Consider the following 17,123-nt stretch of genomic DNA (forward strand, 5'->3'; position numbering starts at 1 on the left):
TAGTATACTTCTGCGAATCAGAATTACTTTACTAAACACATTACTTTTATTATGTGGATAAAAAGGTAATTCGCCCAAATGCATAACGCCCTTACGTATTAAGTGGATTCCGGACTAATGGGGTCCAGATTAATGAGGTTTTACTGTACTATTTTTCCCGAAATTTGTCTGTACCTATCTACTTACAGGCTACAGCAATAATAATAATATTAATAACGTTATCTTACACAACTTGTATAGAACATGTAGATATAGGTAGGTATAAATAGTTTCATATAGGTCATGTACTCATTGGCTCATTATGCAGACATATCAGGCTAATTTATTTTATTATTTAACGTAAAATATTCATTACTTATATTAAAAAGTGGTCATAGTGTTGACACATTTTAGATCCATGCTTTTTAGAATAACTGTGAAAACTGAATTTTTTTTACTCTTACATTTATTAGGCAAACCAAAAACCACTATCAACTTTTAATTTTCAAATGGTAACATAAACTAAAAATGTTGTTAATTCATTAGGCTATTTTTTTTGTAAATTATATCACATTCAAATATGAACAATATAAGTAGGTATACCTATCACTCGAGTCAATATAATATCTATATACGTTTTTGGTTTATGTAATGTTTAACAATCTCAAATTAATAGTTTGTAGACGAACTGAAAACATAATAATATGATATCGCAGAAAAAAAAGACTGAGCGTATTCGACATACAACAGTTAGGTAGGTAGGTACTAGCTGTGTACTACTACCACGAGGAACGGACTTGTATCCAAAGCGATGATGGAACACTTGTGCCATTAATCATTAATAAATTCAAATACAAATAATTTGAGTAGGTAACATCCAAGTCTGCATAATACCTGTGTGGCTGTGGAGGTGTGTGTAATGTAATATTTAACAATTATTGTAAGCCAATACTTCAATTCTAGAAGATGGTTCTAAATAAAATAAGGTACGTCAAAGAACTACAATTGTATTACTACCCATCGTAACATGAACAAATATTTTATAAATTATAGTGCAAAAACCGTTGTTAGATCAAAAAATGCACAGATGAAAATTTATTTAACAAATTTATGCAAAAAAAAAACGATTTTTGAAAAAAGTGGACATAGGTAGAACCTTTTAATTCCCAGTCCGTGATTATCTGGTTCGATCGTACAAATATAAAACTATACGATTATTAAATCATGAACTTCATTTATATTTTAATTGATAATTAATTCATATGACTATAATTATAACGCCGATAATTGTCAAATTACGAATCACTTTTCGGCGCCGAGTGCCCGAGTGACTACACCGGTTTATCTACATCGTGAATGTCATTTATCGAAGAGACGAACAACGTACTTCTTCGTGTCGTATCGTAACCACTAGGTAACCACTTTGATAAGAAAATTAAGTTGATACAGTATTGATACCTGTTGATAATTATGACTGCCTTTTGAGATTTGACTGTTTCAGTTGTCCCAAATCTCTGATATTTTCCTTTATAGTTAGGACTGTAAGAACACTTAATTTTCTCATAATTACTGTTTAAAATTTCAAAGTTTAATTTTATATTTTTCTTATGTGAAATGTTATGTATCTTTGACTCTATTTGTTATGTATGAATCTACCTACTTAGTTTGAGTATAGAAATAAAATTGAACTTAAATTTTATTTAGGTAAATAAGTTAAAAAATGGTGGACACTATTAATCATCAAATGACTGCTGGCCATAGAGATACTGAAAGCATAATGCCTCCTCATTATATGCATGAGGTTCCTAACAAATATGAACTTCATTTGACTAAATTATTCGAATCGCTCAATGTGGACAAGAACGGTAAAATTGACATACTTGAACTGTCTATTGCATTGCATGATAAAGAGTATGTTCAAGTAAGTGAATTCTTTTTTTTGAAATAGAATTTAACATAGGGTAACCATATCTTTTTTTTTTTTTTAAACAGAACAAACAACTTTGGTCTTTGGTTTAATATCTTTTATATTTTAGAAATAATAACCCATGTGTCCGCTAGACAAGGTGTGTTGTTGGAAAACCAGAAAGGGTGATGGTTTGAGTTCATAATTACAATGCGTAATTTGACATGTACTTATCATTTATATTACTGACAATTGTTAGATGAAAATAATATAAAGATAACGGGACCAAAAGTTCTCCATTTTAAGTTTGTTGGGACAAGGAAACATGGTACTCAAAATAAACGACAATTCTGTTTTAAACGGGACATATGGTCACCCTACGTTAATATTATCATAATTATAAGTAACTTATTTAATTTTATATTTTCTTTTGTTTTATAGAAGCTTTTAGAACTGTTTAATGCCACTAAAAATGGTTCAATCACATTAGCAGAATTTATACATTATGTTAAAGAACATGAAAAATCATTAAGGCTAAATTTTTCAAAATTTGATAAAAACAAAGATGGTAAGAATTTATTTAACAACACCAACTCTAAAAATGTAATGATAATTATGATTTATGACTATTACCTATGTTAAGTTAATTATGCATGAAAAAAATATATTTATAGTATAATGTATTATACATATTATATATTTATGTTTTATAATTTTTAATGTGCACCTGTTAGATTTAAAAAACACATTTTAACATTTTTAAGTAAAATAGTAAGTTATATTCAATAATTTAATCAGAAACTTATTATAGTATTAAATAAATAAAATAAACAATCTAGATTAAGTACATTACAAAATATAGAACAATCATAATTATGAAGTGCAGATTAAAAATTAAGGATAAAATTATAATTACCATATTATTTTAACTATATGGGGTGGTATACAAAGCACATATATTATTTTTATTGTATTAAGTACATTGTGGTTAACAGTATTGTTTATGTTTTATATAAATTTCAAGCTATTAGATCATTTTTAGACATTACAGTAAAGTACATGTTTTTGATACAGCATACTAGCCACTGTTAAATAATAGCATTTGATGATGTACAATATATTTTGGCTTTCTTATTAAGTATAAGTTACCTTGTTTACTGTGGTTATTCTTAATTTAATTGTAATCAGTGGGGGGACATTTATGTATCGCTACTCGATCACCCACTAATTCGCTTATATCATATATTCAGAAAGTATTGCTAAAAATGTTTTGGGTATAATATGCTATATTTCCAAATAATCAAAAAAAAATAATTAAATAATTATTTAACAAAATGTCTTTATTTACTTACATATTGTTTACATAATAATGGAATCCAAAGTAGGTATAAGGTATAATTTAAAGTACTTATAATATGTTTTATATAAACTTTTAATAAGGTTATATTATGACTTACGAATGTGTTATATGTACACATATAATGTGTTATATGTATGTTATATATATATTTTATGTTCATTGCAACTAAACAAATAAAGAGAGGGCTTTTAAGTATCTAAATAGCAACATATTGGTAGTATCCATTAAAAAAAAATCAATAAATGCAATTTATTATGTTAGCATTATTTATTTTATTTTATTATTATGATTATATCTAATTATCAACATAGCATTAGTTATTAGTTAAATAATATGACACACGTCTGGCAACAGGCGTCACCGTCGTAGTCGAAATAGGAATCATATTAATATTATGGATTATAAAAATAAAGACATTGCACCAAAACTCATTAACAATTAACAAATTATGCATAAAAATAATCTAATCAGCGATAACAGAACAAATCAATAAAACGCATTTTCAGATTAGATGAAAATGTTCAACATTAAATTATAGGGGGGGGGGGAGAGGCAAAATCAAATGTTGGGGGGGGGGCATTGCCCACTTTGGCCCAAGTGTAGGGCCACTCCTGATTGTAATGTTTTACTTGCTAAGGTAAAACTACTTTGTAAAGATAATATTTACAAAATTCTGAATTTGGTTTGACAAAATATAACTTTAGTTTTTTCAAAGTTTTATGTTGATAATCTTCTACAAATTACTATACCTAATTTACGTATTTAATACTGTGTATTGCGGATAATATATGAATGAATCAAAGCAAAAGGAAAACTACACTACTTATTACAATAATTTGAGGTTTTTGAAATGTCATATTTTAATAGACTTATCACATTTTCTAAATCATGACAAAAAAGAAAACATTTTACCCACTTTAAATCTACTATTTATTTTTAAGTATTACCATTTTAAATTTGTTTTCAAGTTTATTTATTTACAATTTCTTTAGGGAAAATTGATCAATACGAGATTATAAGAGCTTTTCAAGAATTAAGGATTGAAATTGACGACACTGAAGCTGTAAAACTTCTTAAAAGGTAATTAATTTGTGGTTGATGTTTTAAAATAAATTAAGCTTGCAATGGTTTTTTTTTAATATATATTTTAGGATGGATAAAGATGGTAGTTTAGAAATTAGCTTTGAAGAATGGAGAGATTTTTTACTTTACTGCCCCTTTACAGACTTACACGACTTAATTAAATATTGGAGGCATTCAGCTGTAAGTATGGATTCTTAATAAATATATTTTAATTAATACTATATAGCCTTAATGTCGAGAATGTTATGTAGTTCAATAACTATACGCATGTATCACATGTATGTCTCCGATTGAAATTCAGCAGCATTCTGCTTTAAGCCTGTGCAAAGTGTTAGTTTAGACTGTGTATGTAATGCAGTGAATTTTATTCGTGTTTCTATAACTATTATTACTATAGTCTCTAGTGCTGTAATATTTATAAATTGTATTTAGAACTATACAGACAGATGGTTCCAAACAAAGTAAGTAGGTACTTGAAAAAAAAAGGATTCTAAAGTATATATGTATACCTATTAAGATATTAATCTAAAGATACTTATATAACGTTTTGATTAATTTTTCTTTCATCAAAAAGTAACATATTATTATAGTTGACTAAAAAGTAACATAAACTTTTTTGTAAGAACTTTTACTAGTTATTTTATCTATATATTTAAAAGACAACAATGATTAAGTATATTTATATTTATTAACTATTTCATAAAATAATTTTTTATTAAATAAAATATAAAACATTTTTTTGTAATGATAAACTAACCTTATTTACACACATAATTATAAAAATAAATCTTACAATACATTGTTAATAGTTTTATAATATTTGTTTGCTTTAGTAAATACAATAAGATCAAATAAAATAATATTCCTCAATAGTCCACATTTTAAAACAGTTTTGTATTATTCCTGTAGCTATTTATTATATCACTATTCTCCATAATTTATTTCACGAGAGAATAATCACTTTTTGCTCATCACAAATTATTCGATTGGTGCGTCGAGAACCACGTAATCACATTAACACAGGGAAGTTGGTCAGGGATGCGCGGCCCTGACAAGAATCGGTCGGCGGACTGATTATTCTCTCGTAGAAAAGACTATAGTAACTAGAGTCTAGTCAGATTCATATTATATATATTATAATATACACATTTTATATATTCTGAAAAAATTTTAATTTATTGTAAATAGTACAAAACGTTAAAAGTGAATTCTTAAATTTCATTTTTAGTGTATAGACATTGGGGAGGATATGAATGTGCCAGATGATTTCACCCAAGCTGAAATAATAACAGGGATGTGGTGGCGGCATCTTGTATCTGGTGGTGTAGCTGGCGCTGTCTCAAGAACTTTTACTGCACCTTTAGATAGACTTAAAGTATATTTACAAGTAAGACAATTTTAACTCATTTAATTTATAGCAAATTATACTAATTAATTTTAAATTAATTTAAATGTCTAAATAATATCTTATAATTTTAATTCCAAATAAAACAATAGGTACATCCAATTAATTTTTTAGTATCTTTGAAAATATAATTATTATAATTATTGCTTAACTATAAAAATAGATTAAAATGTGTCTTAGGTATACGGCAATCAACATAGCAATATAACAGCTTGTTTCAAAAGCATGTTAAATGAAGGAGGCAAACTAGGCATGTGGCGTGGAAATGGTATAAATGTACTCAAGATAGCTCCAGAGTCTGCGTTTAAATTTATGGCTTATGAACAAGCTAAACGTTTTATTCAAGGTTCAAGAACTAATGACTTAACAATATTTGAAAAATTTATGGCCGGATCACTTGCAGGAGGTTTTAGTCAATCATTAATTTATCCCTTAGAAGTATGTTACTCTTTTATTTTTATAATTGTAATTATAATATTTATGTTTTTTTTTTCTTTTAGGTTTTAAAAACACAATTGGCAATTAGAAAAAGTAATCAATACAAAGGCATATTTGATTGTATTCAAAAAATGTATTACCATGAAGGTATGCGCAGTTTTTACAGGGGTTATGTTCCCAACCTTATAGGTATACTTCCGTACGCTGGTATTGACCTTGCAGTTTATGAGGTGATTTTTTTAAATTTACAAGATTATACGAGCTTTAATTTTTTTGATAATTTTATTTTTACATAGTTGGTTGTCATTGGAAAACAATATTTCTCCTTCAAAATTTGTTATTTATTTGTCAAAATACTTCAAAAACTTTTTAAAAAATGTTAGTGATATGAAGTTCAAAGATTTTATTGCTATGGCAATAAAATATGTTCAAAAATTGAAACTTTTGAGATAAAGAGTGTAAACACTGACATGGATCACCTAGTATTTAATTTTTTCCTATTCAAGAGCATATCGTAGCACTAATTGTTGTTTTCTCTCTGGCCCATGCGCAACAAGTGATTTGTGTTCAACAGAATCAATTTTGTATTTTGATATTTAAGTGGCCTATCACTTAAATTTAATATATTTGTTTGAACATAAAATTATTTATGCAAGTTATAAGTCCTTAAAATATTACACTTTAAAAATGTTCATATATCATAAAATAATTGTAATATTGTAAAAAAAAACCCCATATAAATAAAGTTCTTAAAATACTTAACCATTCAAAATTGATTCTTCTGGTATTGAGGGGTATGGGGTTCGAAATTTCTAAAAATCTTTCATCAGAGATCCGTGACCTACAAAAGTTTAAGAACCACTGTCTTAGGCTACTAATGATTAAGTTAGTCCTTGATTATATTACATAGCTAAATATAATCTGAAAAAAAATATTTTATTTAAAATGTAATATTTCATTGATAATTATTAGTAAATATAATTTAACTGTACTTAATTTTTAATTTTGAAATATTTAATATAAAAAGTATATTTATTTCAGTAATAAAATATTATTGTTTCAAATTGATTTTCGAAATTTATTTCATATTACCTAAATAACTGAAAATGAGTAATTAAATATTAAATATTTCACTCTTTTCAAATCTTTCACACCATAAATTTCTTGAATTATTATTATTAAAAACTGTTTATAACTTACTATCATGGTTAGCAGTGATGTGGCAAAGGAGGTGATTGAGAGGTTATAGCTGGGGTGATGGGTTGCCAATGGGTAATTGGCCATTATGAATTAACTAGTATTTTAGTATTTACTACAACATTTGGTTAAAATATGACAGTAAATGCCTTTATTGGGTTTGAGATGGAATATTAGACTTGCCTCTAAATAATTTCAAGTTTGCCACAACACTGATGGTTGTACAATATTTGTACATATTTTGAATTCATATTTTGATTAATACAAGTTTGGTAGTCAAACATTTTCATTAATACTGTATTTTTTTATCAATCATGTTCCTTTATTATTTTGTAGACATTAAAAAATAAGTATATCACTTCACATAACGATAGCGAAAAACCTGGAGTGCCATTATTGTTAGCGTGTGGTACAATTTCTAGTACATGCGGCCAGGTGTGTTCATACCCTTTGGCTCTTGTTCGTACACGTCTTCAGGCACCTCGTGAGTTATTACTTTTATATTGTTTATTATTTCATTAATAATTGGCTTATTATTGTTTCAGATTTTGAAGGTCCGGATACAAGGACAATGATGTCAGTGTTTAGAGAAATTTGGATAAAAGAAGGTATGGCTGGCTTGTACAGAGGTATCACTCCAAATTTTTTGAAAGTAGTTCCTGCTGTTAGTATAAGTTATGTTGTTTACGAACGATGCCGTGAAGCACTTGGAGTTTCTATGTTGTAACATAAGTTATTTGAACTTCTTCATATTTATTTATTTATTAACATTCAATATTTCTCATCCATGTTCTTAAAGTATTATTTTAAATTTTGCCAACATTTATTCATGGTTAAATTTTGGATAGTAAGTCTTGAATATCAGTGTTTGGAACGTTTACTAAAAAAATGAACTCGTTCACGTTCATGTTCAGTCCTTAAAAAAGGAACTCGTTCACGTTCACGTTCATGTTTTTTTCAAACAAACGCGTTCACATTCACGTTCTTTCAAAAAATGAACGCGTTCATTGGGTCGTTCATTTATTTTTTATACATTTTTTTTATGAATCGTTTACCTATAAAGCCTATAATATTCAAAGATTAGATAAGCTCATCTAAACTTCGAATATTTATAACTCATAAACTACTCGCCCCAAATTTGATTTTCGTGTATCAAAATATTAAGAAAAATATTCTGCTTTGGAAAATAAAATTAAAACCCTATGTTGTCATTCAAAAAAGTAAAAAAATTATAAAGATAAAAAATATTTAAAAATATAATTTTTTAAGAAAAACGTTGTTTTATAAGCGACTTGAAATTATGTAAAAAAAATATTTTCAAAAAAAATTTATACTTTTTGAAATAATGAGTGTTCTATGATAAAAGAATCACCCAGTATAATATAATTAATTAATATATTTATTAAAGGGTAAATAAATTGAACGTCTTAAAAATCGATCAAGTTCGTTAAAAATATAAACGAGTGACGTTCAGGTATCGTTCACTAAAAATGAATGTGAATGCGTGAACGTGCGTTCATGAACAACATTCTTTCCAAACACTGTTGAATATATACTGATCTGAAAGGGTAGAAATTACACATTACATTCATGGCTACCATATCTTTAGATTTTTACATATTTTTATTGGCTTTATACAACTTTTCGAGGATGGAAAATGTGGAAGATTTATTCATCACAGAGTTTGTAGGAAAAAATATATTTTGCTTATTTTTGACATTAGAGAATATTTAGCCTATTTTTCATATTTAAGAATATATTTGATTATTGTTCATAAAAAATCACTTATTTTGTTAATTTCTCGAGTAAGTTTTGATTTTTTCTAGCAAAACAAATAATTTGATTTAAGAATGATACAAATTAAAAATCAATCAATTCTTCTATTATTCAAATCTACTTGTTTGTAATCAAATTGGTAATGTTAGTTATTCTGTTACTCTTAATCCGTGATTGTACCATAGATTATAGTATTCAATCATTGGTTACGAGATGAGAATGATTTTTTAATAATAAATTTGTTTTTATTTTTATATTTAAATAATTTATCTGTTACCATAAGAATGGTGCATTCAAGTTATTTATTGTTTTTATTGAACTATTTTGTTATTTTATATATTTTTCATTATATTTATATACTTATGTATGAACTATGTATATATGAACTATGTATATACTTATGTATTGAAAATTTTTATAATTAAATAATTTACCTGTTACAAAAGAAATGGTGCATAACAGTATTTATTGTTTTCATTGAACTATTTCAAAAAAAAATCATATTATCTGTATATTTACAATATTTACAATATTTTCAGAACCTAAAAATTCAGCTCTTTAGTTATCAGTGACATTTATTATTAGTAATTATTTTATAGCTATGTATTAGTTTATATTTATTGGTTTTATATATTATATTTAGTTATATATATATATTACCTATATAGATATTTTAATGTTATAGGGTTATTCATACGTTTTATTTTCTTATATTTTATACAAGTTCAAAATGGCTTTGTATTAAATGATAGAACTCAATATCTCCTCTACAAGCTTTGTTTTTTGGAGCCATCATTTCAAATTCATATTTTTATATTTATTTATATATATATATATGTAAAATGAAATGAAATAAATTGTATTATTTTGTTTTTTATTATTATTATTATAATTAATACAAAGCCTCGATTGCATTGGTATTTGACAAAATTGTTATAGTTGTATTATTATTATTAAATATTATTAAATTATATTTAATTAAACAAATACTTAGTAAAATCATAACAAAAATAATTTAGTTATCACATATTGTTTTGTGTTAATATTTAATTTAAACAATGAACAAATATACAGGGGATACATATTATTAAATAAAGTCCGGTTGGCAGTACCTTTACAATGTCAGCCGTCATTATCACAATAATAAGAAAGTCAATTATTTGAATAATTTAATATACCTAATTAGTTTGGCAACGAATTATATGCCCTAAAAATTACCAAAATACGCTCAGTAATGATCAAATATTTTTAAAACTTCTGTCATAATATAAATCGACACAATATTTTTTTCAAACATATTAATGAATTTTGCTTATCTCAAGGCTTATATATTTGTAACTTTGTGAACTCTGTAGCCTCGTTTTTAAATAAACCAAAATGATTATGCTTTCGAAAATATTTTTTTTTGTTTGAAAAAAGTTTTCGAAAACTGACAGGTAATATACCAATATTTTGTGTTTCATGATTTTTTAAGTTATAAAAAAAAGAGTATTTTAGTGTACCTACATTTAAAAAATCTAAAATATGCCTTTAAAAAGTGTAAAATCTTAAAATATGTAAAATACCATTTTATTTTTGGATCTCTTCACACATAATGGTACTAAGATCTACTGATAGTAGGCTTTGGGGAGCCACTGATATCTTGATTCAGTGGAATACAATATGTAAAAATGTAATGGTGTTTACTCTGAACCATTAAATTTAACGTCAGATGTCCCTCAAGGAGGGAATTCATCTTCGGTCCTCTTCTCTTTATTTGTAAACAGATTTAAAAGTGTTCTAAAACATTGCCAATTACTCATGTTCGCCTGATGATATATGGTTGTTCCATGTATCTGTACCCCTCAGGATTATATCCTTCTTCAAGAGCACTTCAAATACTGGTGAGTCCGTATATTATTTGGGTATAACATTTGATCGCTGTCTTAAGTTAAATGCTCACTTAAATGACATTTCTTGTAAATCCATGCAAATGCTAAGGTTCTTGATCAGAATTTTTATGGACTTCAAGCTGTCTAGTTCCTTAAAAAATCATTTATGTTCAATTGTCCATTCTATACTTGAGTATAGAGCTGTAATTTGGTGCCCGATAACCATGAGCGACAGTTATCAACTTGAAAGAGTCCAACGCAAGTTTCAGAAGTGTATATCTTTCACGTTCTCAATTGATCTTGCACCACATGACTATATAACCTAGTACTTTGCCACCTGGACCTGACCAATCTAGCTGATAGGCAAGTTCGAACAAACCTATCAATTTTGTCAAAACTCATTGATGGTCGAATCAACTTACATGTTCTACTAAACAAGCTTAATTTTAGAGTCTCAGTTTTTAATTCTTATAGTGTCTTAACCTTTCATATTCCCTTTTGTTCTGTGAATTATTTGAGAAACAATCTAGTATCATAAATTATGAGAATAACGAAAGAGGATCTGTCGTTTCTATTGGAGGACTAAACCAGTTCCTATTTATGTATTTGTCATCAATATATTGTTGCTATTATAATTTATACTGTTACGTACTTTTGCTTAAAGATTAATATCTAAATTTGTATTTGGCTCGTCCCGTTTCATAATAATAAATAAATAAAAAATATATATATTAACTTAGAAGAAATACATGGGTAAAACAATACATTGTTTATATACATAAAAGAAGTGAAATCTATATATATTTCATAAGCGTGCGCACAGCGTGCTGTGGCCCACCCTGCGAGACGTACCGAAATTCGTATACACTATACATATAGTAATAAATGATCTAAACATCACGATTTTTGATTTTTTAAATCATAAAACTTTAAATAGGTAGGTAAAAAATAAGATTGATATTCAGTGATAATAATTAATAATAAATTAAATGTCTTTAAAAATAAAATAAATAACATATTACCATTACAGATTGCGAAATCGTATTTATTTAAAATTTAAAACTGTTTTGACAATTAAAATATTTCTTATTTAATTTTTTAAAAATATTTATCTGTATTTTATCATATGAATGATTTTTGCTTTAAATAGTGGGTGATTACGAGTAGGTAAATTAAAGTACATAACATTTTAATTGTTTCTTCCATCAGAGTTCAGGTTTCTTAGTTTTTATTGACTTTGGCCACCTTGCCACAAATGTCTGCGCACGCCTATGATATATAATATATAATATATTATATTTATTAATTCATACAACTAGTCCAATCTTGAAAACAAATCTCCTAAATCTTTATTATAGTTGGGAGCATATTATAACTGAAGTCTAGGTCTGCCTGAAGTTGAGGCATCAATGAAACAAACAATTTAGGTTAATTTATAATTGTTATAACCCGCTCAATACATCTTGGTACTCTGAAACTGTCATAATTATTAAAAAAACTAGTCCAAAAACCATAAGGTACTAGTTGATCCCGTGCACTTCACTGCCCGTTAAATGTACCTACCAATTCTATATGACTCAAACTTTGTTCAATTCGTTATTAAAAACGTTATAACCTATATTACGTTCTTTAAAAAATTAGACGAATAATTTTATAAGAAAATATAGGTTCTTCGAACTTTTAACACGGAGAATATCATGAACTAAACCGTTTTTCGAACTTTAAAAATAACATTATGAATCAAAATTAGTTCTGAGTGCCAGCACCGGCTTGTATCACTTGTTCCCGGATGGGTGACCACCCGGGTTTTAGTGACAAATCATTGCCACACATACACGTGTTCAAATCTTACCACGGTAACAGACTATTGACTAATGACCCCAGTTATCAAAGCCTTAACTCAAAAAAAATTAAGTTCAAAAATTCAAAACATTTTTAACAATATTTAGTCTTTACGAAACATTGAAGAGGATAGACAACGTAAATCGTAAATCATAAATCGTAATCATAAGGTAGGTAGGTACTGAAGTACTTAAACTTTCTAAAGCTAAACTAATATAAAACTATAGCTAGGCGTACAAATAATTAAGTTTTAAATCCAAATGTGAAATCTTAGTCTTAAAACTCTTCAGAAATGTATATAATTTATTTGTGTACTTATAGGTATAATTAAACAAAATATTATTTTATTTAAACGTAAATTACTGTAAAACGTTATTCTAATTAAATGTTCAAGAACGTATTATTTCAAAACGTTCTTCTGATAAATTGTACAATAACGAATAACTTAACAACGTTCATTAGGTCTATCATTCAAGAACTCTATATTTTTTAACGTTTTTTTGGCAAAATTTTCAAAAAACATAAACAATTTTAAAGTTTTAATACTCAGTCAGCCATTTAATTTATAACATTACCTATATCTATAATAGTTTGTTGAACATAACTTTATTTAACGTATATCGCCCGAACCAAAAATTAACGGTTAAGGTCACCCTGGGGGTCCACGAAGTTAGCCATCTTAAACATAATTATTAGGTAATTTGCGACTTTGCACTTGATTTGCAAATTTGAGGGGGGGGGGGGTTGCAGGGTTGTACATTTGCACCAACTTTTTTTAAAAACGCCTTCTTTGGCCTGCCAACAATAAATATAAGCCCTGATATACCTAAGTGTTTTATATTATAAACTACAATATACTATACCTATTATATTTTATATTTTTTCAGTATTAAAAAAAAAAAAATGTAATTATACTAATGTTTAATTTCGAAAAATGTTTGATGTGGCTTTGTGGTCCCACAATATTATAATTGATAACATTATAATACAAACATTTTGAAGAAGGATACCTATAAAATAAATTTCTGGTTTTATTAAGCTAGCTATATTATATATTTTGAGTAGGTATCTATGCAGGAAGAAAAAATGTGTAGGTTAGGTTCGGTTAGGTATTTTATTATAAAGGTGATTTATATCCATACATTTATTTACCAAGCGTAAATACCACTGTACACAGCTGGTATCCACAATATAAAATAAATAGATTAAAAGTACCTACACATAGTTCGTCAAAAATAGTAACAATCAGTGCCACAACATCCACCCGGGCAATGCCCCGGGGAATGGCCTCCATTGCTATTTTGTGGCTATACCTATTAACATCACATTTCTTTTATAAAATGTATTACTTTATTCTAATATTTTATGATGAACTTATTCTTGCTGCATGTGTTTTTATTTATAATAATGTTATAAACTGGCAATTGGGTTAATTGCTTAGCTTATTAGTTGCAGGTAGCAAGACCGTTGATGAGAGGAATAGCTTGGGATGGTTGATAAAATATAGACTCGCTGAAAGTTGAATTGTTTATTGTAAATATTCTTCAGAAAAATATACTAAGTCCAAAATTACAAAATCGTTATAGGTACTGTCTCTCGCGAAGGTGCTCGCATGTACCTACGATGGTCAACCACATCTGCAGTGGCGGATCTACGGGCGGGGGGGGGGGATAAGGGGTAGATCCCTCCCTGGTGGGCTGTGGGTTAAAAAAAAATTTGCTACCGATGCAATTTAATTTATGCATTCACAATTCAAATAAAAACTATTGTTTTATTATTTCGTTTTCATTATCTCGTAATCAAGAAGGATACACGCAAGGTTTATAGAATATAAATATATATATTCTATAAACCTTGGGATACACGTATCTTCATATCAGACTGTATCATATGACCAAATTTTGATCATATGACCATAGACGCATTATTCTGTGATAACTGATACAAGCTACCTACTTGCCGGCTCTCAAACATTGGTTTTACAATTATTGATTATCTATGTTTCCAAACCGTTAAGGGTCCCGATGCCAGATTAATTTTCAAATTTTATAGAATTGTGGAAAATTTGAAAATTAAATTTTATATTTTAGTTGCCACCTTAATTATAAGACTTTTCCACTAATCTACCTATTTAGTGGGGGGGGGAGGTTGATAGGGCGTATTATATCGAAAAAATGACTTTACGGTAATAACTTTCAAGCTTTGTAGAATTGTCGGATTTTGATGACTATTTTTTTATTTGAAAGAAGAAGACTTCCTACAGCTCGCATTGATCTCTGATTTTGTATTTTATTTCAAATAATTGTATTAAAAAAATTGTAAGAAAATGCTTTTTATCTTGTATTTTTTTGGACATATTATAAAGTTTGAGAATAGAATATTGAAAGACAGAGTTCGATACAGGCTGTAGAATATTTCCCTCTAGCAATTAAAAAAAAAATTATGAAATTTGGTTGATTCTACGAGGCGGTATCGTTATTCCCGCAAAGTGTATTTTTGAGGACAAAATGGCATGGGCACCGAGCGCCTTAGCCCTTAAGACGTTATAATGTTAAATGTTGATCGATTGAGGCTATTGTGTATATTTGTACATTTGTTTAACATATTTTCTATTTTTATTTTTATTTTTTTATGTACGATGTACCTAGAAGCGACTGAATGGGCCTGCCATGTTGTCTGTTTATAGGACAATACAAGTAAAACCCTATGATAAGTAATTGATAAAATGGCAGTCTTGTTTTGTATATATTTAGTAGAATAAAGCTTATATACCTATACATAATATTATTTACGAAAATATTTTTTATCCCCCCCCCCCCATGAGAAAATCATAGATCCGCCACTGCACGTCTGAATACAGGCCGTTTTACGTCTGCTTTATAAGGCTCTTTTACTTTCCCACTGGTCCATCGACTTATCCATATTATGTCAGATCGCTTTCTGTATCCTGCGGCCTAGTCGTGCAAAAGCCATATCGTCGTTTCCACGAAACGCTAACCATTTATTAAATAGTATTTAATAAATCCTATATCCTGGTTTCTAGCTTAAGTATATATATATTTGCGTGTCATATCTATCTCCATATCCTGTCACTATGTGATTCGTGTCTTATATAAATGAAGTGTTTTTTTATATTAAACGTTAAACTGTCGAACTTAAAATATTACTCTCAAATAATATGACAACCCGACTGACCTTCCTTCTTATATCATGGTCGTATATCTGCGATATTATGTTCGTTCGCCTATTCCCGACAGTACCTACTGTTGTTTAAGATGGTACCTCTCATTTAACTACCTATGTTCATTATTCACTATATACATCGTGAGTAAACGGATATTATCCGTTACAATAAATGATAGTTAGATATTAAAAAGTGTTGTTCTTAATTACTAAAATGTATGTTTTATATGTATGAAATACTTTTTGATAAAGGTTATATTTGTTTGTTGAATTTTATCTAACTGACACCAATAAATTTGTTGACTAATTTAAACCCTGGTGCAGTGGTGCTAGATAGTGGCCCCTAAATAATCTTTTGTCCTAGGGTTCGACAATTCTAGTAGCGGCAATGGTAACAATATTGTGATATTTTCTTACTAATATAATTGACATGTTAAATAAATTATACAAATATTTTACAGTTTTTGTCTATACTTACCCCCCCCCCCCACCAAAAAAAAAAAAGAAAAGTTTTCTATTTGGATGCAAACATTTTGGCACCAACAAAACCAATAAAAAAAAAGTTGAAATGACAACCCTGATTCCCCATAAGTTAACCACTTTTTTTTGCGCACGCACAGTATTGTGAAAACGTATTGTCAACAGGGTCGTAATTAGGGGGGGGGGGATTAGAGGATAGATCCCATCCAAAACTTTTTTTACTGCTAACATTTTGATCAAAGTATTGATAATGACCATTCATGTTTGCTAAAAACATATATCCCCCCCCCCAAAAAAAAAAATAAAAAACAAATTCCTAATTACGCCACTGATTGTCAATACAGTTCATCGTAATTCTACAGTTTCTCGTCGCGAAACACGGTCGCGATGTATGCGTAATGAACTGTATTATTTGTCACGATGTTTCCAAAATAATCTGAGTGTGCAAAAAAACAAAGTGGGTACCTACCTAAACTTACGGGGAACAGCTGAGTATAGTTTGGAACATTTTTAAGATGGTGGAGGGGATAATTTTCATGACCATGCAAATAAATTATTATTATGGAATTTTTGTATTAACTATACAGTATACAATCAGGGACG

The 17,123-nt window shown here is 28.0% G+C and overlaps 1 protein-coding gene across 1 annotated transcript; it reads left to right on the forward strand.

The window, feature by feature from the left end:
* Window positions 1-2,027: 2,027 nt before the first annotated feature.
* On the forward strand, window positions 2,028-8,452 carry LOC100159196 (calcium-binding mitochondrial carrier protein SCaMC-2-like). Its single transcript, XM_029485315.1, has 9 exons — window positions 2,028-2,045; window positions 2,327-2,453; window positions 4,238-4,325; window positions 4,397-4,508; window positions 5,557-5,715; window positions 5,914-6,171; window positions 6,234-6,401; window positions 7,705-7,852; window positions 7,923-8,452. The coding sequence occupies exons 1-9, from the start codon at window positions 2,028-2,030 to the stop codon at window positions 8,093-8,095; spliced, it is 1,251 nt and encodes a 416-aa protein (XP_029341175.1). The 3' UTR covers window positions 8,096-8,452.
* The last annotated feature ends 8,671 nt before the right edge of the window (window positions 8,453-17,123 follow it).

The sequence above is a fragment of the Acyrthosiphon pisum genome, chromosome X (genome assembly GCF_005508785.2).
Source record: "Acyrthosiphon pisum isolate AL4f chromosome X, pea_aphid_22Mar2018_4r6ur, whole genome shotgun sequence".
NCBI lineage: Eukaryota > Metazoa > Arthropoda > Insecta > Hemiptera > Aphididae > Acyrthosiphon > Acyrthosiphon pisum.

What these genes read in the sequence shown, in the direction of transcription:
- LOC100159196 (XM_029485315.1), top strand. An exon ending in GCTGTAAAACTTCTTAAAAG is followed by an intron (nt 4,326 to 4,396) that starts GTAATTAATTTG and finishes TATATATTTTAG; the next exon opens with GATGGATAAAGATGGTAGTT. An exon ending in AATATTGGAGGCATTCAGCT is followed by an intron (nt 4,509 to 5,556) that starts GTAAGTATGGAT and finishes TTTCATTTTTAG; the next exon opens with TGTATAGACATTGGGGAGGA.